The sequence below is a fragment of the Leptodactylus fuscus genome, chromosome 3 (assembly GCF_031893055.1).
Source record: "Leptodactylus fuscus isolate aLepFus1 chromosome 3, aLepFus1.hap2, whole genome shotgun sequence".
In the NCBI taxonomy this organism is placed as follows: Eukaryota; Metazoa; Chordata; class Amphibia; order Anura; family Leptodactylidae; genus Leptodactylus; species Leptodactylus fuscus.
The window spans coordinates 22,006,815-22,034,680 of NC_134267.1; the positions used below are offsets into that span (position 1 = coordinate 22,006,815).

General features: G+C 44.8%; 1 protein-coding gene across 1 annotated transcript in view; it reads right to left on the reverse strand.

Moving 5' to 3' along the window:
• Positions 1-1,860: 1,860 nt before the first annotated feature.
• The window catches only part of EHD3 (EH domain containing 3), a 40,110-nt gene continuing 14,104 nt past the window's right edge, over positions 1,861-27,866 (reverse strand). Inside the window, exons 4-6 of the mRNA XM_075267197.1 lie at positions 10,227-10,639; positions 4,729-4,893; positions 1,861-4,212 (exon numbers count right to left, since the gene is read on the reverse strand). Coding sequence (XP_075123298.1) covers positions 3,685-4,212; positions 4,729-4,893; positions 10,227-10,639 — 1,106 coding nt within the window. The 3' untranslated portion in view covers positions 1,861-3,684. The remainder of the gene's footprint in view (positions 4,213-4,728; positions 4,894-10,226; positions 10,640-27,866) is intronic.

The following is a 27,866-nucleotide window of genomic DNA, read 5'->3' on the forward strand; positions in this document are numbered from 1 at the left end:
AGACAAATCAACGGGAGGCTTTATAACCCATTGATTTCAATGTGTAGCACGCGTAAGCCGGCACCCATTGAAGTCAATGGGATCTGTTTTGAAGCGCCTCGCTCTGACACGTGTATGAATGAGCGGTGCGTTACTCCATGGGAACGGGGCCTAACTATGTAAATGGTACACCTCCCACAATGCACCACAGTATAATACATTTTATACAGACTGTTAGCACTGCATTTTGTTAGTGAATAGGCAACCACCAGGCTGAATGCAGCTTTGGATGTGACTGGAGTATAAGAGGTAATGAACCTGATAAATTATGTCTGTGTCAGGAATCTATATATACTGGCTTCTCCACTCAGTAGTTGTCATTCTCTTCTGTGCAGCATCTACATTTGCCACAAGGTTGTAGCTTTGAGCTTGTTATATCTACCAGTCAAACTTTGGCTTGGTCTGTTCAGCCAGTCATACATTTGAGATGCAGAGGTGATCAGGGCCGGACTTAGGCACCCCATCCAGGGCTGAGGCGGGGTACTGTAACCTGACACTTTCCTTGCTCCAGTGCCTGTGATTACATTAGTTTTCAGGCTCTGCGTTCCCACAATTCACTCCTAGTACCCTTTCCTCTTTTCTGATGATTTACTGGTTACTAGAGATGAGCGAACACTGTTCGGAACAGCCGTTCCAAACAGCACGCTCCCATAGAAATGAATGGAAGCGGCTGGCACGCGGGGGGGTTAAGCAGCTTAAGCAGTTAAGGTGCTTCAATTCATTTCTATGGAAGCGTGCTGTTCGGATCCGCTGATCCGAACAGTGCTCACTCATCTCTACTGGTTACTGATTTGGGTTACTCTCCTGGTTTACTCCTCTCTTGCTGATTCTGTTTTATCTGTGACCTCCCGGACTTCTGTTTTTACTTCACTTTTTGGGCTATTGTTGTGCTCTTCTGATTTTTTGACCCCCCTTGAACAAATTTTTCTAAGCTCGTCTTGGCCTGTATTGCACCTGTTTTCTGGCTCTTTGTTCTGAGGTCACAACCTGAGTCCCAAATTGCCGATCACCGAACAGATGTGACCTCATGCCTATGATCCCTTTCTGTAATGTCCTTCATTTTGGACCCAAATATCGGGAGGTACGCAGAGCTAATGCTCCTCACCGCTGAGGGTTTGCTACATTTGTATCCAGTCTAGACAAACCTCTGTGAGCTAAATACAGCAGCAGTACATTTCTTCTGTCCAGAATTTGTTCCAATGCATTATCCAGGCTGTTCATAGGTGACTATCCATATGCTATCTTCAGTTGATCGCCTATCCTAAGGATAGAAAAAACCAAATTCAAGGGAGACCGCGCTTCCTTTGTATCTTTAGCGAACCGATTCAGTATAAAAGGCAAAACAAAGAGCTATTTGCTCAATATTGTATGTTGCGAGCAGTTTTGGCAGCGTAAACACTTATATGACTCATGGTCAACAAAATATAATGGAGTATTGGTAAACCAATATAAGTAAGTGAACGCGCTCACTCGAGTATTAATAAAAAAGGTGGATGATTTATTCATAAAAAGATGACGCGTTTCGGGGTTTTTGAAGTATAACAATACAAACTACCCCTTCATCAGATCTCTATTGTTACGGCTGGAACAGCATGCTGTTCCAGCCGTAACAATAGAGATCTGATGAAGGGGTAGTTTGTATTGTTATACTTCAAAAACCCCGAAACGCGTCATCTTTTTATGAATAAATCATCCACCTTTTTTATTAATACTCGAGTGAGCGCGTTCACTTACTTATATTGGTTTACCAATACTCCATTATATCCTAAGGATAGGTAATCCATTAATACGTCCTGGAAACACCCTTTACAAGGGGGTTTAATGACACAACTAATGGATATTCACTGTAATAAGTAAGAAGATGACGCAATTGATGAATAAAGGGAAATTAGAGAGAAGTAAATTTTATTCTGTTTATTTTTACAGCACCCACAAACTGCAAATGTAGACGCATCCCCCCGCGAGTCCTTGTTTTATTATGCACCAGGCCGGCAACTAGGTTCATTTACGCAGCAGAAGCAGTGTGGATCCAACTCTCCATAGGTTTTATACACGATTAGAAATAAAAAACAAAACAAAACACAGAGGGTCTGTACTATTTTTTTTTTTACTCTCCAGAAATGGCGCCACTCTTGCCTATGGTTGTGTCTGGTACTGCAGCTCATTTGCATTGAAGTGAATGGAGATGAGCTGCAATACCAAACACAGCCATGGATAAAAGTGGCGCTATTTCTGAATTTTTTTTTAAAATGAAGCACTTTGTAGCAAATTTATGAAATGTGAGAATTCTATAATAATTATGTCTCATGCTCGGAATGGAAGTGGTGAGGGATTATAGATTTAGGATTGACAAGAAAACACACAGAACGGAGAGTGTAAAGCTTATATTTATAAAATAAGTTATATACTCAGCAGATGGAAATACGCTTTTATCGCCCGATTATCGCCTTTAATAGTAAGATTAATCTCACAGCATTTGACCTGTTCTCATCACTTACATTACACATTCTGGAGGCGGCCATATTTGGCATCAACCAATGATCCATATTCAGTATCAATATGTGAGGTACAAGGTACCATGTGCCTCGGAGACCTCACTCAATCTGAATGGATCTTGGTCTAGCCTAACAACATGGCGGCGTCATTTCAATACACATCCCAAACTTGTGGTCCTCTCATAAGACTTTACAGTGTATCTATCTTCTGAGGTTGGGTCCTCTCATCCTTCAGCATCCAATTACAATCCTCACAAGAGAATCAATACTATAAGAGTATCAATACTACACCCTAAAGGGTTAAAGTGAGGGCTACGCATCTACTGCCATGTGTTGGTGCCATAAAGCATAGGAGCCCAATGACTGGTCCAAGGTGTCCACCATAGGTTACAATACAATGCAACCTTGACTTCTAGGTGCCTAGACATGCCATAATCCTAAAGAAGTCAATGGAGATATTGACCAGGGTGACACCGAATTGGGCAACAGTCGCATGAGGTTGTGCGCCAAGTTCATGGCACTAGTAGTCAAACAGCCCTTGAGTCAAGGTTCTTAAAAAAGTTCTCCACTATGGCCACCTCCAAACTCAAGACTGAAGTAAACCACAGGGTCTACAATGGACAAGACCCATCTGGTAGGTCTGTCAAATGCACCTGTGTAGGACCATCTGGAAGATAAACTCCAACCTGCTGGCCCAGAAGAGCCAATCGTGAAGAATCCCTTTAAAAGATCTCACAACAAAACATCACGATCAGTAAAACAGTCACATAAAAGACGTAAAAACAACTAAAACCAACAAACCGATTTGCGTAACACATGGCTTAAGTACAATACAATGAGGTATCTGGAAAGCGTCAAGAATAGAGGAAGCACGATACAACGCAACACAGGTCGGAGAACACGTTACGTCTTGGAGGTCTCTCTTCCCTTTATTTTTTGGAATTTTTTTTTCGGTCAGCACAAAGGAACGAGTATTAGCTTCTGGTTAACGGTTAATAAAAGCTCAATCGTGAATCGCATCTTGATATGGATATACTTGGTTAAATCAAAATGCCACAGCAGGTATCACTTCACATTAACTTAAAGGAAACTCGGTTACTTCTTGGGTCTCCTCCCTTCATTACGACACTTTCAATGTTCCCCCCCGACTTTACTCGGACATCTTTCGCTTGGAGGGTGGGATTAGATGGCAGGGCAGTTCATTGGGAAGCTCATGGCCTTCTAATTTCACCTTAATAAGATGGTTGGCTAAGGCAAACTCCTCATCGTCCAGCAAACCATCTTTATCTATGTCGGCAAGCTTCCAGATCTTTCCTAGAACGGTATTCGGCAGCTTGGACTTTACCATCTCCTTCTTGGCATTGGCACCCGTGATTTTGCCATTGACGGGAGACAGAGTGTAGAAGATCTCGTCGTACATGGGTTTATCTCTGGCTACTACCCAGTCTGCGTCATCAATGCCTTCACCTGCCCCTTCCCCATAACCGTGTCCAAAGGGACCGTTCTGGGTACCCTCGAAGGCGCCTCCTTTCACCATCTGAACTGGTTTCTGAGTTTCTTCTTGTCTAACCAGTACCATCAAGTGGGCGATGTCATGGGCCAGCATCTCATCTACAGTCTCCAGGAGCTTGTTCTTCAGAGGTTGGAATTTGTTAAAATCTTGGGATTGCAAGAGATCCTACGTAACAAAAACATAAAACCGTTAAGTTTCGACAAAACCAGTACCCAAAGAAAAGAGCCAAAAATAAAACATATTACTAGTATAGTGGGGGGAGCTATGTGGTAGACCACCCCCATTAGCATCATCAATGACTAACGTGGTCATTGGGGTGATGGTCTTGGTACGAAGAATATCAGATTCATCTCACCAAGGTTCACTGCAGAGTCATTAGACCTTAACATGCATCGATGGACTTTGTCAGGGGGTGGTTTGAAACCAAAAGAGACGCAAAGTCAAGGTCAACTTTTTTGGTGGACCACTTTATAGGCCCCCATAAGTTTATTTTTGATAGGACTTCTCATCTACAAGCTGTCCAACCCTAGTTCTCAGGAATTTATGAAAACCCTAGTAGAACCAACTACTGAGTCTAACCCAGATTTGTCCAAGCCCACCAACTCCAGTAGACCTTCTACTACAAGGGTGTGGGTTGATTTTGTAGAAGTTCAGAGGGTTGGGCACTGTATTGTACTTTACCTGCATCTTCTTCAGGTTGGGGAAGTCTCCTGGAGAGATCTGATGTTCTCGTTCAATTCGGGCATAAATCTCCCCCAAACTGTTGATTAACTCTTTCTTCTTATTGTCTTTTCCAAAGACTGCCGGCATCTCCTTCTTCAAGGAACTGATGATGTATGCATGGACCTGAGGATGAAGTAAGAGAAGATCAAGTCTGTATCATGTGATGTGTATACTGACCTGCAATAATGCCAATCACTAGTCGCCTGAAAGTTCAGAACATCAGCTGGTCTTGTGGACTGCTGATATAGGGCGAGGTCCAGACTACATACACTTCTATTATAGGGGGAGGTCCAGACTACACACACACTTCTATTATAGGGGGAGGTCCAGACTGCACACACATCTGTTATACAGTGTTGGCCAAAAGTATTGGCACCCCTGCAATTCTGTCAGATAATACTCATGTTCTTCCAGAAAACGATTGCAATCACAAATTCTTTGGTATTATTATCTTCATTTAATTTGTCTTCAATGGAAAACCACAAAAAGAATTGTCAAAAAGCCAAATTGGATATAATTCCACAGCAAACATAAAAAAGGGGTGGACAAAAGTATTGGCACTGTTTGAAAAATCATGTGATGCTTCTCTAATTTGTGTAATTAACAGCACCTGTTACTTACCTGAGGCACATAACAGGTAGTGGCAATAACTAAATCACACTTGTAGCCAGTTGAAATGGATTAAAGTTGACTCAACCTCTGTCCTGTGTCCTTGTGTGACCACATTGAGCATGGAGAAAAGAAAGAAGACCAAAGAACTGTCTGAGGACTTGAGAAGCAAAATTGTGAGGAAGCATGAGCAGTCTCAAGGCTACAAGTCCATCTCCAAAGACCTGAATGTTCCTGTGTCTACCGTGTGCAGTGTCATCAAGAAGTTTAAGGCCCATGGCACTGTGGCTAACCTCCCTAGATGTGGATGGAAAAGAAACATTGACGAGAGATTTCAACGCAAGATTGTGCGGATGGTGGATAAAGACCCTCGACTAACATCCAAACAAGTTCAAGCTGCCCTGCAGTCCGAGGGTACAACAGTGTCACCCCGTACTATCCGTCAGCGTCTGAATGAGAAGGGACTGTATGGTAGGAGACCCAGGAAGACCCCACTTCTTACCCACAGACAGAAGCCAGGCTGGAGTTTGCCAAAACTTACCTGAGAAAGCCAAAAACGTTCTGGAAGAATGTTCTCTGGTCAGATGAGACAAAAGTAGGAAAAGGCATCAACATAGAGTTTACAGGAAAAAAAAGAGGCCTTCAAAGAGAAGAAGACGCCCCCTACAGTCAGACATGGCAGAGGGTCCCTGATGTTTTGGGGTTGCTTTGCTTCCTCTGGCACTGGACTGCTTGACCGTGTGCATGGCATTATGAAGTCTGAAGACGACCAACACATTGTGCAGCATAATGTAGGGCCCAGTGTGAGAAAGCTGGGTCTCCCTCAGAGGTCAGGGCTCTTCCAGCAGGACAATGACCCAAAACACACTTCAGGTCAACACTAGAAAATGGTGGTGAGAGAAAGCCCTGGAGACTTGTAAAGTGGCAGCAATGAGTCCAGCCCTGAATCCCATAGAACACCTGTGGGGGAGGGGGAGAGATCTCTTGGTGGCAGTTTGGAGAAGGCCCCCTTCACATCTCAGGGACCTGGAGCAGTTTGCCAAAGAAGAATGGTCTAAGATTCCAGCAGAGCCTTGTAAGAAACTCATTGCTGGTTACCGGAAGCGGTTGTGCGCAGTTATTGTGTCTAAAGGTTGTGCTACCAAGTATTAGGCTGAGGGCGCCAATACTTCTGTCCGCACCAGTTTTGGAGTTTTGTGTAAAATGATCAATGATTTGACTTTTTTTTCATTCTCTTTTGTGTTTTTTCATTGCAAGCAAAATAAATGAAGATATTACCAAAGAGTTTGTGCTTGTAATCATTTTCTGGAAGACACTGAGTATTATCTGACAGAACTGCAGGGGTGCCAATACTTTTGGCCATCACTGTAGGGGGAGGTCCAGACTACACAGATACACCTCTATTATAGGGGTGCTCCAGACTGCACAGTCAGATTGCAAAGACCATAAACATTTATATTTCTAAACTTCCACCAGCAGGGAGGCGCTATGGAATAAAGGTGCCTTTATTTTCCAGAATATTAAATATACCTTTGGCATTTAGGATTTATTACTAATGTACTATTCCATTTTTCACACAAGTACCAGGCGATTTCCTCTGACCGTTTAACCCCTCGATGAGGTCACTGCACTCTGAGGCCAGAAATTCTCAGTAGCCCAGGAAATACCAGACATGAATTACTTCTCAATAGACTTCGCTTAGAGTACACAAACTACAGCTCTAAAATAGAGCAGCTCCAGCCTGTTACTATATAAAGATCTAACTCCAGACCCATTGAAAATCACTTTCTCGAAAGGAGAACAATGGGACAGCATTAACCCTTTGGGTATCTCTGGGCCACTTAAAGGGCAATACAAAGTTAGAAAATCGGGTCTACGTTTTGCTAGGCGCTACTGTCCATCTAATATGTAAGTGCATGGATCAGAGCTGCAATACTGGACCCAGCCATAGACAGGAGTGGCGCTGGTTTTCAGAAAAAACCTCACATATCTCGGTATGAGATAATAAGAACAATGACAATTTAGTTGTAATATTATCATCCCTCTCGCCACTGGTGCCAGCCTTGTAAATGATCTTAATTTGAAGGTTGTTCTTGTTTTGGGAATGCAGCTCCTATGCAGATCTGTGTGTCTCCATGGTTACAGACTACATATAAACACTGTGTAGTCTGATCCTGCCGTTAGGCTTTACACAATTTCCTTGGTAGAAAAGGCAATGTTGTAGCTGGACGTTACTTCACCCAGGGCAAAGATTCAGTTTGCTACCCCAAGCAATGAACCTAAATAACCTGACCGAGGCAAATTTACTTTTAGGGTAAGGCCGAATACGGACTCAAAATCCTGACCAAAAAGACGGCTCCCATTGAAATCAATGGGAGCACCAAGTGAGGCGAAACGGCCTGAAGACACTCCCTCCACCGGGCTAGGCCCATTCATTGGGCCAAATCCGGAGTGGAGCGTGGTTGCATACCTCCCAACTTTTGAAGAACTGAAAGAGGGTCAAAACGTGCGGCGAGCTTAGCGTGCCGCAGAAAATTTAGCCCTGCCCACTTTTGTGTTGACTCCGCCCACTTGTTAATTTTTCATGTGCCCGCACACAGTATAATCCTCCTACAGTCACCCGTAAATTATATGTCCCCCCTCCATCTCTCCCCCAGTTTCATATACACCCTTCATCTGCCCCCAGTTTCATGTCCCCCTTCCATCTCTGCCCCCAGATTCATGTCCCCTCCATCTCTGCCCCCAGATTCACATCTCCACATCTCTGCCCCCAGTGTCATGCCGTCCTCTCCATCTCTGCCCCCAGTGTCATGCCGTCCTCTCCATCTCTGCCCCCAGTTTCAAGTTCCACCTCCACATTAAACTTACCTTCTCCTCCACTCCCTCGCCGCTCTCTGCGCGCCTCTCTCACTGACACATATGCGGCTGAAGCGAGGAGCTGACACAGGTCAGCTCCTCGCTTCAGCATATGTCTCAGGGAGAGAGGCGCACTCGGCGAAGCGAGGAGCTGACCTGTGTCAGCTCCTTGCTTCAGCCGCATATGTGTTCAACTCAGATCTGCGTCCTCTGGACGCAGATCTGAGTTGAAATCGGGGCATACCTCCCTCCAACCGGGACGGTTGGGAGGTATGCGGTTGGCTGCCGCTGCAGTGCACCGGCTTTCAGTCATGGCTACCCGGCTTTTGGATCGGAGCCTGAGGCGGCCTCCGTCTCAAGTTCCGATCCAAATACCCCGTGTGAACTTACCCTTAGGTACCCCACCATCTGGCACAAGCACCTGGGGTAAATTTCCCACCAGCACCTTCAAGGTATGCCCCAGAAAAAGGGAGACAGAGAGAATGTAGTAACATGTAGGAATGTCACTGACGGATCAGACTACTCAGGGCTTGTTTGTAGTCTGTTACCATGGAGACACATTCCTCTGCATAGGAGATTTCTACATGAAACGATAGGATTTTTAAAATCAAAATTTGCAAAGTTGCTTCAGTTTTTTTTGTCATTTGGAATGGATTAAAGCAGAGGTTCTCAAACTTATTTTGTCTACCGCCCACTTCGAGAATTAATTATTTTCTAGCGCCCCCCCAATTTTTTTTTTATTTTTTATTTTTACTTTACTCAATTAGCCCCGCCCCCAAATTAGCATGTAGCTCCGCCCACCACATAGCGTGATCCTATGGGATGACTGAAGGGCCTGTGATGTCATCAAAAGGTCCTGTAGACTTGGATTTACCTTGTACAGAGTTTCCTAAAGGACCTGGCTCCTCTGCCCACTAGCAGCCTGCTCTATATAATAAAGCTTTATCCTAGTGAACAGAGAGACCAGGTCCTTTAGCCCAGTAGGATTTAGACTGCTTTATATAAGAAAGCAGCACTTATCCCACACACACCCCTCTATCTCACAGCAAGGAGCTAGGTGATGTGTATATGATGTGTATGTGTGGTGCAGACACAGGCTGGCTCCGTACACTCAGCCCCCCCACACAGCAGGGAGCTACGTCATGTGGCTCCCTCAGCAATGAGCAGGGGGCCAGGTGCTAGTGTCCATAATGAAGTGAATAAAGTAAGATAGTGGACAAACAAAGCAGTTTTGCTGAAGCAGTGTATTTAGGAAAAGTCTTACATCCACATTAACAAGCAGTATAGATAGAATCATTGTTAGGATACCACCCCTTTAAATTAGCCATCGCCCCCCTAAACCGCTTCAACGCCCCCCAATCTTCTCTGTGCCCTTTACTGCCCCCCTATAGGCCTCCAGCGCCCACAAGGGGGCGTTATCACCCACTTTGAGAAAGACTGGATTAAAGCAATAAAAGAAAATAAGGAGTGAAACATTTGCAGTTTCATGTCTACTTAGGATATGTTCACACGGCAGAATTTGCATTCCGCATGTGAACATTGCGCACGGCTAGCCGCGATGGGATACGGGTGCAGTGCACCGGCATCCGGTTGCAGCATTCTGCTCCGGAATAGGCCCGAATGAATGGGCCTAATTGGGAGGGATCCTCGCGCTGCGGAATCCATGGCAAGATTGGGCACCTCGCTTCTTTTTTCCGTTACTAGCGGATTGTGAGGCGGATTCTGCGTCAAAATCCGCTGCTAAAAAACTCTGTGTGAACATACCCTTAATGAACGTGTGTATGTTCGGTCTCAGGCTGCTTGACGTTATGATCTCACTGCAGCCCCCTGCTGGTTGACTGTCTAGATAGTCTGGAATGTTCTGGCACTGTAGTATATATACTGTATAGAACAGACACTCTACTGAAATCTTAAGTGCAGAAACAAGATTTTTGACTGCAGCTTTGGATGTGACTACAGTATAACACAATATAGTATATTGTTCAGCTCACCTTCGCCAGTCGGGCCCTTTTAATCAAGTCATTAAGTTTCCTGAGCGCTGCATTACGTGGAAGACTCTGAATGTCTCTGAACAGATCCTGCTCCTCGGCCTCGAACAGTTTGCGGTTGTCAGGGATGAGGAGTGGGTGCGACCAGAAAGACCCGATGTAGACTCTGATCACCTCCGGAGTGTTGACGATTTTCCCCAAGGACCACATGAGGGCGCCGTAGACCCTCATCAGCTGCTGGGTCTCGATCTGATCGGCCTTGTTCAGGACCACCCGCATTTTGTCCTCGTGGTTCTTCAGGGCTTTGATGACTTCGGAGAACTCGTCGGAAATGTCCAACTTGTGGGCGTCAAAAAGCAGAATGATGCGGTCGACTCTTTCGGCAAACCATTCCAAGACTGCGGCAAAATCGTAGCCTGAAACGACAGATGGAAACGATACGGTTATAAAATAGAAGATGGCGGTCAGGGGAGGATTGTGATGTCATCTCTTAAAGGGCCACGCGACCTAAAATAAAATTTCAATAGACTTGGTTAATAAGGTAGTAAATGATGCAGATCAGTATGTAGTAAGGACCTCCGATCCTCCTCATTGGCCTTGGCTCAGTGGGTAAGCGCTCCTTACATACTTTCTAGGTAAGTCCACCTAAAATATTGTTATCCCCATTTATTTCTATGAGCTATGGCTTAACTATTCAGATAGAAGTGGGGCAAAGGTTTTACTAGCACAGCAGTGGGAAGTTCAGCTCTGGAGCACAAACTGCTGCCCCATTCACAAGCACATTGAAGATATATTGTTTGGGTGGAGAAGTTTGGTGGTCCGGAAGGCTTTGGGCTTTTGCCAAGGCCACGCGCTGTATGTTTCCTATGCAGCGGATCAGCAGGAATGAATAATTTGATAACTTTAGTGTTTAGTTGGTAAAAAGCCAAAATGTTTCATTGTTTAAATTTATAAACTTTACTCCTGTAAAAACAAAGAAATCTACACAAAGTTCAGAAAAACAAGAGGATACGACCGACCCGTCTATAGGATACACAGCATGTATATAGGTGGGGGGCTGTAGAGAACCAGGGGTGTAACAAGCAGGGTAGCGGGCACAGCTGTGGCTACATGGCCCTATTGAGGGGACACTGACACTAAGACGTGAGGCACGAAGGACTGTGGAAGGGAATGTGGGAAACTAATTTCAGCCTAATTCTAATTTTTCTTAGAACCCTGTAGTTACCCCGACTGTGTGCAAGATCTCGTCTCTACTGCAATGTGACATCACTGTGTGTATTATCCCTGTACTGTGACATCACTGTGTGTATTATCCCTGTACTGTGACATCACTGTGTGTATTATCCCTGTACTGTGACATCACTGTGTGTATTATCCCTGTACTGTGACATCACTGTGTGTATTATCTCTGTACTGTGACATCACTGTGTGTATTATCCCTGTACTGTGACATCACTGTGTGTATTATCCCTGTACTGTGACATCACTGTGTGTATTATCCCTGTACTGTGACATCACTGTGTGTATTATCCCTGTACTGTGACATCACTGTGTGTATTATCTCTGTACTGTGACATCACTGTGTGTATTATCTCTGTACTGTGACATCACTGTGTGTATTATCCCTGTACTGTGACATCACTGTGTGTATTATCCTGTACTGTGACATCACTGTGTGTATTATCTCTGTACTGTGACATCACTGTGTGTATTATCCCTGTACTGTGACATCACTGTGTGTATTATCCTGTACTGTGACATCACTGTGTGTATTATCCTGTACTGTGACATCACTGTGTGTATTATCCCTGTACTGTGACATCACTGTGTGTATTATCCTGTACTGTGACATCACTGTGTGTATTATCCCTGTACTGTGACATCACTGTGTGTATTATCCTGTACTGTGACATCACTGTGTGTATTATCCTGTACTGTGACATCACTGTGTGTATTATCCTGTACTGTGACATCACTGTGTGTATTATCTCTGTACTGTGACATCACTGTGTGTATTATCTCTGTACTGTGACATCACTGTGTGTATTATCTCTGTACTGTGACATCACTGTGTGTATTATCCTGTACTGTGACATCACTGTGTGTATTATCCTGTACTGTGACATCACTGTGTGTATTATCTCTGTACTGTGACATCACTGTGTGTATTATCCTGTACTGTGACATCACTGTGTGTATTATCTCTGTACTGTGACATCACTGTGTGTATTATCTCTGTACTGTGACATCACTGTGTGTATTATCCTGTACTGTGACATCACTGTGTGTGTATTATCTCTGTACTGTGACATCACTGTGTGTATTATCTCTGTACTGTGACATCACTGTGTGTATTATCTCTGTACTGTGACATCACTGTGTGTATTATCTCTGTACTGTGACATCACTGTGTGTATTATCCCTGTACTGTGACATCACTGTGTGTATTATCTCTGTACTGTGACATCACTGTGTGTATTATCCCTGTACTGTGACATCACTGTGTGTATTATCTCTGTACTGTGACATCACTGTGTGTATTATCTCTGTACTGTACTCGCGTTCTCTGGCGTGTTTTTTACATGTGCATTTTGCCAAAATGAGCGCACGTTTACTCCCTGTGAATGGACCCTAAAGCAGAAATAAAAAACAAAACTCGTGAAGTGCGGACCTGCAGCTATTTATATTCCAGACTGGAGGATTGAACACCAGCGGCCATACTGGCTGATAATAACTGTTTTGCAAATGTTTCCATAAATATTTTAAGGTTTGGAGGGGAAAAAACTTTAAAAAAAAAACAATCTGGTAATTTTCTTAATCAGCTATTCCTGAGAACTTTAAGTCATTCATAGCTGAGCGGAAGCCGTATTGTTGTGAGCGCGCTTTATTTGTGTCTGGGATTGCAGCTTTAGTGGATGTGATGGCTCACAGGGGAACCCGGGGCAGATATGATCAGACAGTGTTAACTACACGAGTCAACACCACAAGTTCATGAACGCCGGCCGCAGCCTCAGGTGTCAGTATTATCCTGCCAGCAAGTGGGGACACTAATGGGAAGTGCGAATAATGGGATATTCAAGGTGCTTTCCATTCCTGCCATAGCATAGAAGAAAGGTACAGAAGACTAATAATACCCTGCCGGGAAAGAGACACCAGATAGCAGGAGCTATAGTCTTATATATATGAGGCAGTATTATAGTAGTTATATTCTTGTACAAAACAGACAGTATTATAGTAGTTATATTCTTGTACATAGGAGTAGTATTATAGTAGTTATATTCTTGTACATAGGAGCAGTATTATAGTAGTTATATTCTTGTACATAGGGGTAGTATTATAGTAGTTATATTCTTGTACATAGGAGCAGTATTATAGTAGTTATATTCTTGTACATAGGAGCAGTATTATAGTAGTTATATTCTTGTACATAGGGGTAGTATTATAGTAGTTATATTCTTGTACATAGGGGTAGTATTATAGTAGTTATATTCTTGTACATAGGAGCAGTATTATAGTAGTTATATTCTTGTACATAGGAGCAGTATTATAGTAGTTATATTCTTGTACATAGGGGTAGTATTATAGTAGTTATATTCTTGTACATAGGGGTAGTATTATAGTAGTTATATTCTTGTACATAGGAGCAGTATTATAGTAGTTATATTCTTGTACATAGGAGGTGGTATTATAGTAGTTATATTCTTGTACATAGGAGCAGTATTATAGTAGTTATATTCTTGTACATAGGAGTAGTATTATAGTAGTTATATTCTTGTACATAGGGGTAGTATTATAGTAGTTATATTCTTGTACATAGGGGTAGTATTATAGTAGTTATATTCTTGTACATAGGGGTAGTATTATAGTAGTTATATTCTTCTACATAGGAGCAGTATTATAGTAGTTATATTCTTGTACATAGGAGGTAGTATTATAGTAGTTATATTCTTGTACATAGGGGTAGTATTATAGTAGTTGTATTCTTGTACATAGGGGTATTATAGTAGTTATATTCTTATACATAGGAGGTAGTATTATAGTAGTTATATTCTTGTACATAGCAGTAGTATTATAGCAGTTATATTATTGTACATAGGTGCAGTATTATAGTAGTTATATTCTTGTACATAGAGGGCAGTATTATAGTAGTTATATTCTTGTACATAGGAGTAGTATTATAGTAGTTATATTATTGTACATAGGTGCAGTATTATAGTAGTTATATTCTTGTACATAGAGGGCAGTATTATAGTAGTTATATTCTTGTACATAGGAGGTAGTATTATAGTAGTTATATTCTTGTACATAGGGGTAGTATTATAGTAGTTATATTCTTGTACATAGGAGTAGTATTATAGTAGTTATATTCTTGTACATAGAGGGCAGTAGTATTATAGTAGTTATAGTCTTGTACATAGGAGCAGTATTATAGTAGCTATATTCTTGTACATAGGAGTAGTATTATAGTAGTTATATTCTTGTACATAGGAGCAGTATTAAAGTAGTTATATTCTTGTACATAGGAGCAGTATTATAGTAGTTATATTCTTGTACATAGGGGTAGTATTATAGTAGTTATATTCTTGTACATAGGAGGCAGTATTATAGTAGTAATATTCTTGTACATAGGGACAGTATTATAGTAGTTATATTCTTGTACATAGGAGCAGTATTATAGTAGTTATATTCTTGTACATAGGAGCAGTATTATAGTAGCTATATTCTTGTACATAGGAGTAGTATTATAGTAGTTATATTCTTGTACATAGGAGCAGTATTATAGTAGTTATATTCTTGTACATAAGAGCAGTATAATAGTAGTTATACAGTATATTTACCTACAGAGGGCACTACTTATTTATTTATATCAGACAAGGCTGGAATCACTGGTTGTGTTTTTTAGGATTTTTGCAGACCTCTATGTTATGATATGCAGTATAAATTATGGACTCTATTAGATCAGGTCAGATGTCATGGAATCTCAGAGTTATTATAACAATAGGACATACAGAGCACTGGATTTTCAGCAGGACAGAGCGGGATTACCACCCTCTCAATCATACTGTTCAGGCAGGATTAGGCCACTTTTCCATACATTGTGCAGTGTCACCGGACACAGCTTCCTCTCCAGCACTGTTCGCCTCCTGCTGCACTGCGGCCTAATCCAATTAACCCCGCGGAGGGGAGTCAGAACAGAGTTCAATACATCACATTTATCACATTTAGGAAGTGTGTCCCGCAGTAAATGATATCCTATACAGAGAGATTGCCGTTCCCAGGAAGGCATATCAATGATTTGTAAGCACGTGTCTAACATTAGTGACCCTTGGTAGAGAACTTGGAGCAAATTCCTGGAAAATACTTGACAACAGCTCCGACTGGGTGATGGGGGACATATTTAACATTATGACTGAGAATCCAAATATTCTTGAATCCCATATAACGTAAATGTTTAGATCTCTATTGTTAGCAAAAAGGTCAGTTCTAGTTTAGGACATTTTTTACACTTAAAGGGATATGCTGGTTCTGGTGACAGTAACCTATCTATCTGCAGGGCTGGGGTGATATGCTGGGGTCTGGTGACACTAACCTATCTATCTGCAGGGCTGGGGTGATATACTGGGTCTGGTGACACTAACCCATCTATCTGCAGGGCTGGGGTGATATACTGGGTCTGGTGACACTAACCTATCTATCTGCAGGGCTGGGGTGATATACTGGCTCTGGTGACACTAACCTATCTATCTGCAGGGCTGGGGTGATATACTGGCTCTGGTGACACTAACCTATCTATCTGCAGGGCTGGGGTGATATACTGGGTCTGGTGACACTAACCTATCTATCTGCAGGGCTGGGGTGATATGCTGGGTCTGGTGACACTAACCTATCTATCTGCAGGGCTGGGGTGATATGCTGGTTCTGGTGACACTAACCTATCTATCTGCAGGGCTGGGGTGATATGCTGGGTCTGGTGACACTAACCTATCTATCTGCAGGACTGGGGTGATATGCTGGGTCTGGTGACAGTAACCTATCTATCTGCAGGGCTGGGGTGATATGCTGGGTCTGGTGACAGTAACCTATCTATCTGCAGGGCTGGGGTGATATGCTGGGTCTGGTGACCGTAACCTATCTATCTGCATGGCTGGGGTGATATGCTGGTCTGGTGACACACTCCCTTTAAAGTGGAAAACACTTCAGAATAGTATCTTAGACTAATATAAGGAAAGCTTGAAAGACACAGTCATGGTGATCAGCTGAGACTTCCAAAAATTGACTGGCTTTGTCAGAAGACAATATATCTGGCCGTCTACTCACTTGCTTCACCTTCATTTCCTATGGCCGTTCCTGCAGATTTGTGTATTGCTTCGGTTCAGCCATGGTCACTTAATCACATGACTCTGAAAGTAGCCGAAATGTATCTAATAGTTTCCAGCTCATCCCTATTGTTACAATGTTATTACTTTATGATGATTTTAGGTAATTATTTAATAGATTTAAGCCATTGTGTACAAAATATTACAGCAAGTTTTCCAGTCTTCTGGTGTAAAAGTGACGCAGTTTTGCACTAAACGAATGCACAAGTGGGTGGCGTTGGGTGTGGATCAAAACCAGCTTGGACGGGGAGGTCTCGGCTCAGTAGCTTTACTATAACTCATGCTAGAAAATAGAAGCTGTTCCCTGCCAATCCCTGATTTGTATCCATGTCCTTAAAGGGGTTGTCCAGGCGGCTCATGTACAGATCAGCTGTTCAGAAGCTCCGTGACCTGTATAGTGGCCGGACGCCATAAGTGCAGCTAGTCTCGTACTGAAGTATATGAGAGCTGAGCAGCAATACCCAGATGGGCGTCACGTGCAGCATTACTCCTATACAAGTAATAGAGGCACCAATCCTATTACTTGTATAGCAGCAGTACTGCACATGCTCCCTGTCCACTGGCTGCTCGGGGAGGCTGCGCCAACAGCTGATCTGTATGGGGTCCAGCTCTCAGACCCCCACAAATCACATACTGATGACAGGATCGGTCATCAGTGCGAAAAAAATCAAATTGGGGCCAGAAAATCCCCATAAGAGCCCGGAGGGTCTTAATATTGTCAGCAAATTATTACCGACAGAGTTATTAAGACCGACACGCAACGCGACACTTAAGGTCTTAATAAATTCTTGACATTTTTTTTTCTAGAGGTCAACTAAGGACACTCCAGAGAAGTCACCATCCAAGGAAAGGAATAAAACTAAACAAATAATCTTAGGTCGCCCCCTCCCCACATGAGTAAGAAGATGGTGGAGTTGGCATTTCCTTCCAACTTTCGTGACAATAATAGGAGACTGCGACTTCCTACGGGATACGTTGTGTATGGACTTTAATGTTTGGGGTTGCAGGTATCGGGGAAGTCGGCCTAAATTCCATGTCCATTTCCATCATGCGAACAGCCCCCTAGGGTACGTGCAAGTATTTTTTTTTTTTACACGTATAGGTGTCTGTTCTTTGTACCGTGACCTCCAACAGGCAAGAGGGGTCCTTCTCATCCCAATTCTTAGGATAGAGGTGGCGGCAACATTAACACCTATTCACTCCAACGAAAAGTGACCACACGTATACATGTATCTGTTAAACATGTTTAACATGGTTGCTCTGGATTCCCAAAAAACAGTGCCACATCTGAAGACAGGTGGTTTATGGTATTGCAGCTCAGTCCTATTCACTTCAATGGGACTAAGCTTCAACACTACATGCAACCCATGGACAGGGGTGTGACAGTGTTTTTGGAAAAAAGCAGCCATTGAGGTGAATTTGGCTACGCTGCAATACCCCACACAGCCTGCAGACAGGTGTGGCACCATTTCACAGACCAGTTTTTCTAATTCTCTGCAACCCTTTTGTCTGAAATTAAAGGATTCCCGCCTTAATTCCAGGATCTCTTAAGTCCTAATTCACACAGAGGAATTTGACGCTGATTCTGGCGCGGAATCCGCATCAGAATCAGCGCTGAAAAAAAAAAAGACTGCCATTGACTTCAATGGGTTCCGTTTTCTGTGCGGGAACCCATTGAAGTCAATGGGAAAAAAAGACTCCCAATGATGTCAATGGGTTCCGCATGGAAAATAGATCCCATTGAAGTCAATGGCAGTCTTTTTTTTCAGCGCTGATTCTGACGCAGATTCCGCACCAAAATCAGCACCAAATTCCTCCGTTTGAAAGGACCCTAAGAGGATGTGCCATAAGATTGCTTTATGGAAAAGCCATTTTTACAGGACGATGGATTCCAGGGGTCCAAATAGTACCTAAAGGTTTCCAGCAGCCTCTAGGATGTACATCCCATCCACACTACATACCGTACGGAGTTATTGTATCAATGCAAAGTGCACGGTGGCGCTTGTACATTGCAGCGAATGCTCAGCGGTTACGGTGTTACTGTGTCAGAGCGGTTAAGAGAATTAATGGTTCATGCAGGACCAAGCCGAATCCGTCTGTCCTTATTTTAGTGCAGAAGCTGGGGTGCGTTTCAGTACCTCCATAAAGGCATCTGCGCAGATCGCTATAACCTTTTTCCTTTTGCGCTGGATGAGAGAACAAAACACACAAGAGAAGAGTCACATGAAGCATGCAGAATAACACAGGAGCCTGCGCCAGGTGGGACCGCGCTGAAGGGGTTAAACCATCAACCATCATCATGGCGGAGCCCAGAGTATAATAAGCAGAGGCCCGGGGGGGTGCGGACAGTATAAGGGAGGGTTTACACAGTGTAACGTGCCGCGTGATGTGGCACATCTACGCCGCGGGAGCTTTTGCAGGCCGTACACGCTCCCATTGATTTCACGGCTGCAAAATAGTGCGGCGCATACGATCCCCGCTCCCATTGAAATCAATGGGAGCGTGTACGGCCCGCAAAAGCTCCCCCGGCGTAGACGTGCCACATCACCTAAGACCCTTCCTAAGACATAGATACCCCCCACTCCTCACCTCTGCTGGGCGACTGTCCTTCTCCATTGTCTGAAGCCTATTATAGTGTCATAGTAGTCGCCTATATCAGGACACATTGGCCCAGCGTCAGGTCCTCGGCACGTCCCATGTGATCGCTGAGGCCTGCGAGCTCCGGGCTGGAGATGGCAAAGACGACACCAGAAGAGGCCAAAACAGCCGGCAGGTGAAAACCAGATGGCAGGAGACGAGACTGGGCGCCCAAGAGAGGAGCAGTGATTTTTTTGGATATTTTTTTATGGTTTATCTTGTCTGCACCTCCACTTAGTGAATGTTCACACTGAGTTTTTGTGCAGGCTCCTAACAGACCTCTCAACTTTGTCATTCATTGCAATGGGCGTCGGGAGCAGATTTTTTTTCCTGTAGCTGATTTTTAAAGAGTCAGGGTCTCTCTTTGGATAGATCCGCCTTGAAGTGAATCGAAGGAGGGGGAAAAAAAACCAAAACCTGATGAGTTTTTTTTCTCCTCCTCTTATTCATTTCAATGGACTTTGAAAAGGAAAATCCTCCGGAAGACAGAAAAAAAAAATTCACCTACCAAAAACTGAGTGTGAACTTGCCCTTATTCTACTCAGGGGCTGCAGAGCGCGTATTCATAGAAATGGCTCAGAACAAAACAAAAACTTTTGGATGAACCTCGTGGATATTCACTAATCGCCCATCGCTACTGATCTTCAGGCCGGACAGGTTTCTTCCTTCTGGAGGAGAGCTCATATACAGACATTAATAAAGCAACAAGGGATGGAGGAGAGGAGAGGAATATTGGGAAGTTACACAATGACGAGTGAGACCTGCAAAATAACCAGGCGTACCCCATCCCGGCCCCTCACCCCCAGGAGAACAGAGGACTGAATTGGAGCGTCAGAGAAACTCGGCTACTGTACTGTGGCTATCTTCAGTACTCCCATTGATAAGAATGGAGTGGGGCGCACAATGGCCGACCACAGGGGATTCTGCTAACAGTCAGACCCCACTGATCTGCAACTTATCCCATAGCTCTTGGATAGAGAAGAACTTATTTCATGGAAAAATCCCTTTAAGGAGCAATACACAGATACCAGGGGTCCACCATAGGGTGAGCCTCCCTCTTCCCTGTCCCCCAATTACCTCCATATAGCAGCTGCCTCTTTGCAACCCCTTTAAAGGGAATGTTTTACCAAAAAGTGACCTAGTGACAAATTTTTAAAACATTTTTGACCATGTTTAATTTCCATCTATCTTAATAACCAGTCATGTGTCCTGCAACTGTCCCTCTGGCCACCAAACCTAATAATAGACTGATACTTTCCAATTCTGTAGGGGTTCTCTTTGCAGCAGTCACCTCATTTACATCACTGAAAGGAATGCAATAGAAGATAACACCTCCTAAGATAACACCGCTTACCACCATGACATCATAGACCTCAATGCGTCGGCTCCAGACTATTGCTGCCTATGGCTATGACGGTGCTGTAAAGCAGATCACTAAATGCTGTTACCAGAGCGGATGAGAAGCTCAGACAAGATGGCCGCCCCATAATCATGGACAGAAAATAGAATTTTAAAAAATCTAAAGTCAGACAATGAAAAGTGATAGATTTCATCTGATTTTAATAAAAAATTGGCGACACCTTCCCTTTAAGGACACGTCTAAAGTACTTTCATTACACGCAGCATAGGACTGTGTGATTATAGGCATAATGCCATTACATTGTACCTGCCCTGTCAGTAGGGGGCGCTATACTAGGCCAGTACTTTCCCTTTACACACAGCCTGTGGGCTCAGCAGGAGCGAGGACTTCAGAGACAGCGGCCGGGTCACTGGAGAAAGAAAACACAGCTGATGGAGCAGAGTCTGAACTCATCCATAATTTATCAGCAGTGGGAGCCGTGACCGAGAACTAGTGGAAAGTTACAGCCCGCCGCCAAAGCACCAAACACCCAGCGCAACGAAACATCAGCCACCGCCAGATAATACAAGAGCAAAAACTTTATACTGCGCTTTACACGTCCACCTGTCAAGAAAGCGGAGCAGCAAATCAGAACTAGAAGTTTACTCTAGTCACAACCAAAGCTGCATTGGTAATTCTGCTGGTTTCAAGTCATCTCTTCAGCAGAAATGGTTGACTAAAGCATTCGCTACATCTACAGCAATGCAACGTAGCAGAGGGAACCCACTGAGGGCTGGCAGCCATATTGTCAGTGTCGAAGAGCTCCAATCTGCATCAATGTGGGGCGGCAGTCACACCACGCTTTTTACGGCTTTATTGACCATGTAGCCAGGGCCGTTCTAGTACATTGGTGGGCCCAATGCAAAAGTTTCATAGGCGGCCAGACCCCCACCCAAATTATAATGACCCCATCACACAGTCCAATGCCCCTGCAGTCGCCCCCAGGGGCGTAACTACCATAGAGGCAGCTGCCACAGGGCCCGGGCAATTAGGGGGCCCGATGACAGCCGCTGCCGATGCGTTTTTTTGGTTTTTTTAAATTGGCCATTACGGGCTCTATTTACTTGCCGATTGTGGACATAATACTGTGTGCAGGGGCCACTAAGGGACATAATACTGTGTGCAGGGGCCACTATGGGGGATAATACTGTGTGCAGGGGCCACTATGGGGGATAATACTGTGTGCAGGGGCCACTATGGGGGATAATACTGTGTGCAGGGGCCACTAAGGGACATAATACTGTGTGCAGGGGCCACTATGGGGGATAATACTGTGTGCAGGGGCCACTATGGGGGATAATACTGTGTGCAGGGGCCACTAAGGGACATAATACTGTGTGCAGGGGCCACTATGGGGATAATACTGTGTGCAGGGGCCACTATGGGGCATAATACTGTGTGCAGGGACCACTATGGGGCATAATACTGTGTGCAGGGGCCACTAAGGGACATAATACTGTGTGCAGGGGCCACTATGGGGCATAATACTGTGTGCAGGGGCCACTATGGGGCATAATACTGTGTGCAGGGACCACTATGGGGCATAATACTGTGTGCAGGGGCCACTAAGGGACATAATACTGTGTGCAGGGGCCACTATGGGGATAATACTGTGTGCAGGGGCCACTATGGGGAATAATACTGTGTGCAGGGGCCACTATGGGGCATAATACTGTGTGCAGGGGCCACTATGGGGCATAATACTGTGTGCAGGGGCCACTATGCGGCATAATACTGTGTGCAGGGGCCACTATGGGGCATAATACTGTGTGCAGGGGCCACTATGGGGTATAATACTGTGTGCAGGGGCCACTATGGGGCATAATACTGTGTGCAGGGGCCACTATGGGGCATAATACTGTGTGCAGGGGCCACTATGGGGTATAATACTGTGTGCAGGGGCCACTATGGGGCATAATACTGTGTGCAGGGGCCACTATGGGGTATAATACTGTGTGCAGGGGCCACTATGGGGCATAATACTGTGTGCAGGGCTTACTAAGGAACATAATAGGGTGCGGAGGAGGGGGGGGGTTGGTCGAGGTCTTCGGCGTCGGTTGGGGGGGGGGGGGGCATGTCAAAAGTTCACCACGGGGCCCGCCATTCCTAGTTACGCCACTGGTCGCCCCATATAATAAAGTGGCCTATCCCAGGTTAGGTTCACATCTGCACTAGGCTCTCTGTCATTGGGGTCTGCCGGATCCAACCTATAGTCAATAATGGGATCCATCCGGTTTCCGACAATGTGAATATGGAGGTTTGTAGGTTCCGGTAATCCCCCCAATTACAGCGATAATCCCGCTACTTTATGTAATAATATGGATGACGACTTCTTATTCACCGAGGCGTAACAGGAAAGTGGCAATTCCAGAGAATAGGACGTACTGTCCGGGGAAACCAGTGCAGCGGGGATGATGGCGGTGACTAATATCCTGACTGCAGCGCTGACGTGACCGGGATTACCTGCACTCTGCAATAAGAATTACCGGTCAGATCCAGGAGCTCCCGGGTACAAGGAGGGAAGGAAGGGGTTAATGCTATAATACAGTCATTGATCTGACAAATATCCTGGATTACGGGACAGTCATGGGAGAGGATATAAAATTTTAGGAAGTGTTCTGAAAGTCTTACCAGCCGGCAGGAGAGGGCGGTATACACTAGTACCGGTCATATGATATGTATCACTGACTTAGTCACTTAGCCCTGGCAGGCCGGAGGTTACTGGTTAGGTACCTGGCACCCACTGATGGGGAGATGGAGGGACCCCTGCAGTGGGGTGTCATCACTGCTACCGGCATATGTCATATCTACATATAGGAAGGGGTTAATAACATATTTAGGATCAGCGGGTTCCGGGGCCAGGATCCCACCAATCAGATGTTTAAAAGACTGCAGTGTTCAGGCGAGTGCTGCAACTAAATGCCGCACATTGTATAGTGATTGTGCTTGGAATTGCAGCTCAGCCCCATTCACTTGAATAGAACAGAGCCACTGTCAGGTCATGTGACCAATGAAGGTGACATCACTGGTCTGTGAATAAAGCCGCTATCAGGGAGTGGCGCTTCTACGTTCAACAGCTGATCTATGGGGGTCCCGTATGTCGGACTGCTGCTGATCTTCAATTGATGGCCTACCATAAGAACTGTAGACTAAGCCATGTACGAGCTTAGTCTATAATCTATAATATGCCATAAACCTCGTAATGTGGGGTTGGGCACCATGCCGGCCGGCAGCAGAAACTCTCAGAATGTCACACTCCTGGAAACATTTATGGGTGAGCCTCTAAGGCCATCACATGGTCTCGCTAATCCGCGGGGTCAGGGGTATGTATGGCGGGTCACATGGCAGAGAGGTATGAATGGAGAGAAATGGGTCCTAATGTAAATGATCACATACATGTGCCGAATATCACTGCAGCTCTAATGAAGGGTTAGGGGCGGCCGTAAATCACACCCACCAGACTGGAGAGCTACAGAGCGTATCCCCAGAATTGTCCTGAGCCCTCCAGACCAGGGCTGTGGTGACAATCTCCTCCTCTCGTCACCCCTGGGACTAGGGCTGCAAATACTACAAAATAAAAAAAAAAAACACCAAAAACTTCCTAGATGTTATTGACTTCTAAACTGGAAAATTTAAGAACCAGGAACAAACTTCTAGTTGCTAAACTATAAAATGGCCCCAATGGCCTCCCACAGAGTATAATGCTCACAAGTAGTCCCCTTTACATAGTATAATGCTCCCTAGTGGCCTCCCTACACAGTAGAATACTCCTCAGTGGCTCCCACAGTAGAATGCTCCCAAATGGAACTCCTTACACCAGTGGCGTAACTAGGAGTGGCGGGGCCCCGTGGCGATCTTTTGACATGCCCCCCCCCCCCTGACCGACACTGACGACCTTGACCGACCGACCCCTCGCCGCATTCCTGTGCACTCTATTATGTCCCTTAGTGGCCCCTGCACACAGTATTATCCCCCATAGTGGCTCCTGCACACAGTATTATGTCCCTTAGTTGCCCCTTCACACAGTATTATGTCCCATAGTGGCCCCAGTACACAGTATTATGTCCCATAGTGGCCCCTGCACACAGTATTATGCCCCATAGTGGCCCCTGCACACAGTATTATGCACCCATACTGGCCCCAGTACACAGTATTATGCCCCATAGTGGCCCCTGCACACAGTATTATGTCCCATAGTGGCCCCTGCACACAGTATTATGTCCCCATACTGGCCCCAGTACACAGTATTATGCCCCATACTGGCCCCAGTACACAGTATTATGTCCCATAGTGACCCCTGCACACAGTATTATGTCCCATAGTGGCCCCTGCACACAGTATTATGTCCCATAGTGGCCCCTGCACACAGTATTATGCCCCATAGTGGCCCCTGCACACAGTATTATGCCCCATAGTGGCCCCTGCACACAGTATTATGTCCCCATACTGGCCCCAGTACACAGTATTATGCCCCATAGTGGCCCCTTCACACAGTATTATGTCCCATAGTGGCCCCTGCACACAGTATTATGCCCCATAGTGGCCCCTGCACACAGTATTATGTCCCCATACTGGCCCCAGTACACAGTATTATGCCCCATACTGGCCCCAGTACACAGTATTATGTCCCATAGTGACCCCTGCACACAGTATTATGTCCCTTAGTGGCCCCTGCACACAGTATTATGTCCCTTAGTGGCCCCTGCACACAGTATTATGTCCCATAGTGGCCCCTGCACACAGTATTATGTCCCATAGTGGCCCCTGCACACAGTATTATGTCCCCATACTGGCCCCAGTACACAGTATTATGCCCCATACTGGCCCCTTCACACAGTATTATGTCCCATAGTGGCCCCAGTACACAGTATTATGCCCCATAATGAACACCCATGAACAATTATTATACTCTCTTATAATCTCATGACATCACCACCCCCTATATACTTGCGATCTACTCTGTCCTCTATTCCCTCCTTGTCCATTCCTAATAGACCTAGATATAAAATAATACAAAGGGAGAGGATACAGTTGGGGGGCTGTATTTGGGGAGGGGAGGAACATATACAGTATACAGCAAGAGTTTATTGAGACTGCAGCAAATATGCAATGTGCATAGAGGTCAGTGAACGGTGTGTGCTCCTATAGAAGCCTATACAGACATACCCCAGGAGCTCAATATATGGTGGAGTACTCCTTTAAGAAAACACTGCATTCTCTCCCCACACTATATACAGCACTATATACCATACATGTGGGATTATATACAGGATTTGCTTCCATCTCATTCTGCTTCGTGTTTTGTACATTTCTGTATAATTAGATGACAGTAATGATGATCTATGGAGACCGCACGAGCCTCGTCTGCAGCGTCAGGGGATCTACCATCACACCGAGATCCAGCCCCAAACAGCAGACAACTCCGGCATGGGTGATAGCAGCAGGTGGCAGCTGATGCTTCGTGTCTGTGTACCACATGTCATAGGTTACCAGCTGATGGCTAGTAATGTTATTCTACCTTATTACTATAGAATTATAGCAGTGGTCTCATAGCTGTGGATGCGGCACTATTAAAACTAGCATATATATATACAGTATATATATATATATATATTTATATTAAACACACACACACCAATATACTGGGGTATTATATATATATATATATATATATAAAATGTCCAGTGGTATATACAGGGCACAACACCAGTGTCCTAGGGTATGTATAGGGATCATCACCAATGTCCTGGGGTACATACAACGCCCAGTGGTATATCCAGGGCACATGACCAATGTCCTGCATATATACAATATCAAGTGAGACTTATAGGGCACAACATCAGTATCCTGGGGTACATACAATGTCCATGTACAGGGCACAACACCAGTGTCCCGGGGTATATACAATGTCCAGTGGTATGTATGAGCACAACACCAATGTCCTGGGATATCTATGGGGCGCATCACCAATTTCCTGGGGTACATGCAATGTCAAGTGGGATTTAAAGGTTACAACATCAGTATCCTGCGGTATATACAGTACAATGCTCAGTGGTACGTCCAGTACACAGTTCTTTTGGCCCAGGGGTGTATACAATGCCCCATGGTATATAGAGTGTTTCACTACCCAGTAACTTGCAAGTATCCAGTCCTTGGTACTCCATAGTGTGGATTGTGCCCAAATCCCGCTACCCAGTGACATATCCAGTATGGAATGGACAGGCCTGATCATCGTGAAGGGCTTTTCGGTCTATGGCAGGCATGGCGGCACACTACCATCAGCACTTCTAGCTCAGGAAGGACAGCGGGGGCCGCATACTGTTCTTAGGACCCCTCTAATGTCTGTGTCCACCACATGTCATTTGCTGCAAGAATATAATCTATAACATTACTGCTTAATATTTCAGTATAGGATCTGGCTACAGTGAGATTTCTTACATCCGTACCCCGATAATCCTGCACAGACGGTCTATGGGTGCAATAATCCAGATTACAATGTTTCATAATCTGTTTGGGCGTCACATATCTCTTCTCTGCTCGGTCTGTCCTTTAGAAGACTAATGGTTATTGTAGCGTCAGGAATTTTTCACACTTGAATATACATGAGTCCCCCTGCGAACTTCCGGTTGGCACATGCGCAATGGAAGGGCGGCAAGAAGACTTCCTGTTCCTTAGTGAATTAACCAGGGCTGGGTATGTACTTCAGGGTATGGTCCTCGGGTTACGACGAGCCTGCTGCAGAACCTCATTTTCTGAATGCTATACAGTGTATAGCATTCGGCAAATGAAGGCTGATTGTGTAGCAGGCTCGTCCTTGCTACGAGCAGGTAAGTATGCTGTTACCAGTTGACTTTTTCTCATTGAAATGAATAGACCAGCGTTGATTGGCCAGTTGCCAGTGATTTGGCCAATCAACGCTGGTTCTGCCAGAGGCTCGTCTGAGGAGGCGGAGTCTAACATCGGACTATTCATTCCAATGAGAAAAACTCTTGCCTGCCCGTGGCAAGGACGTGCCTGCTGCAGAATCAGTGTTCATTTGCCGAATGCTATACATATATATAGCATTCGGCAAATAAATATATATACTGTATAGCATTTAGCAAATGAGGTTCTGCAGCAGGCTCGTCGTAACCACGAAACAGTATGCCTATACCCCTGCTAGACATGGCAAACTCTCAAAACCGGAAAGAGATCTTCGACCGGAAATAGGAAGGGCGGGACTTAATCCTT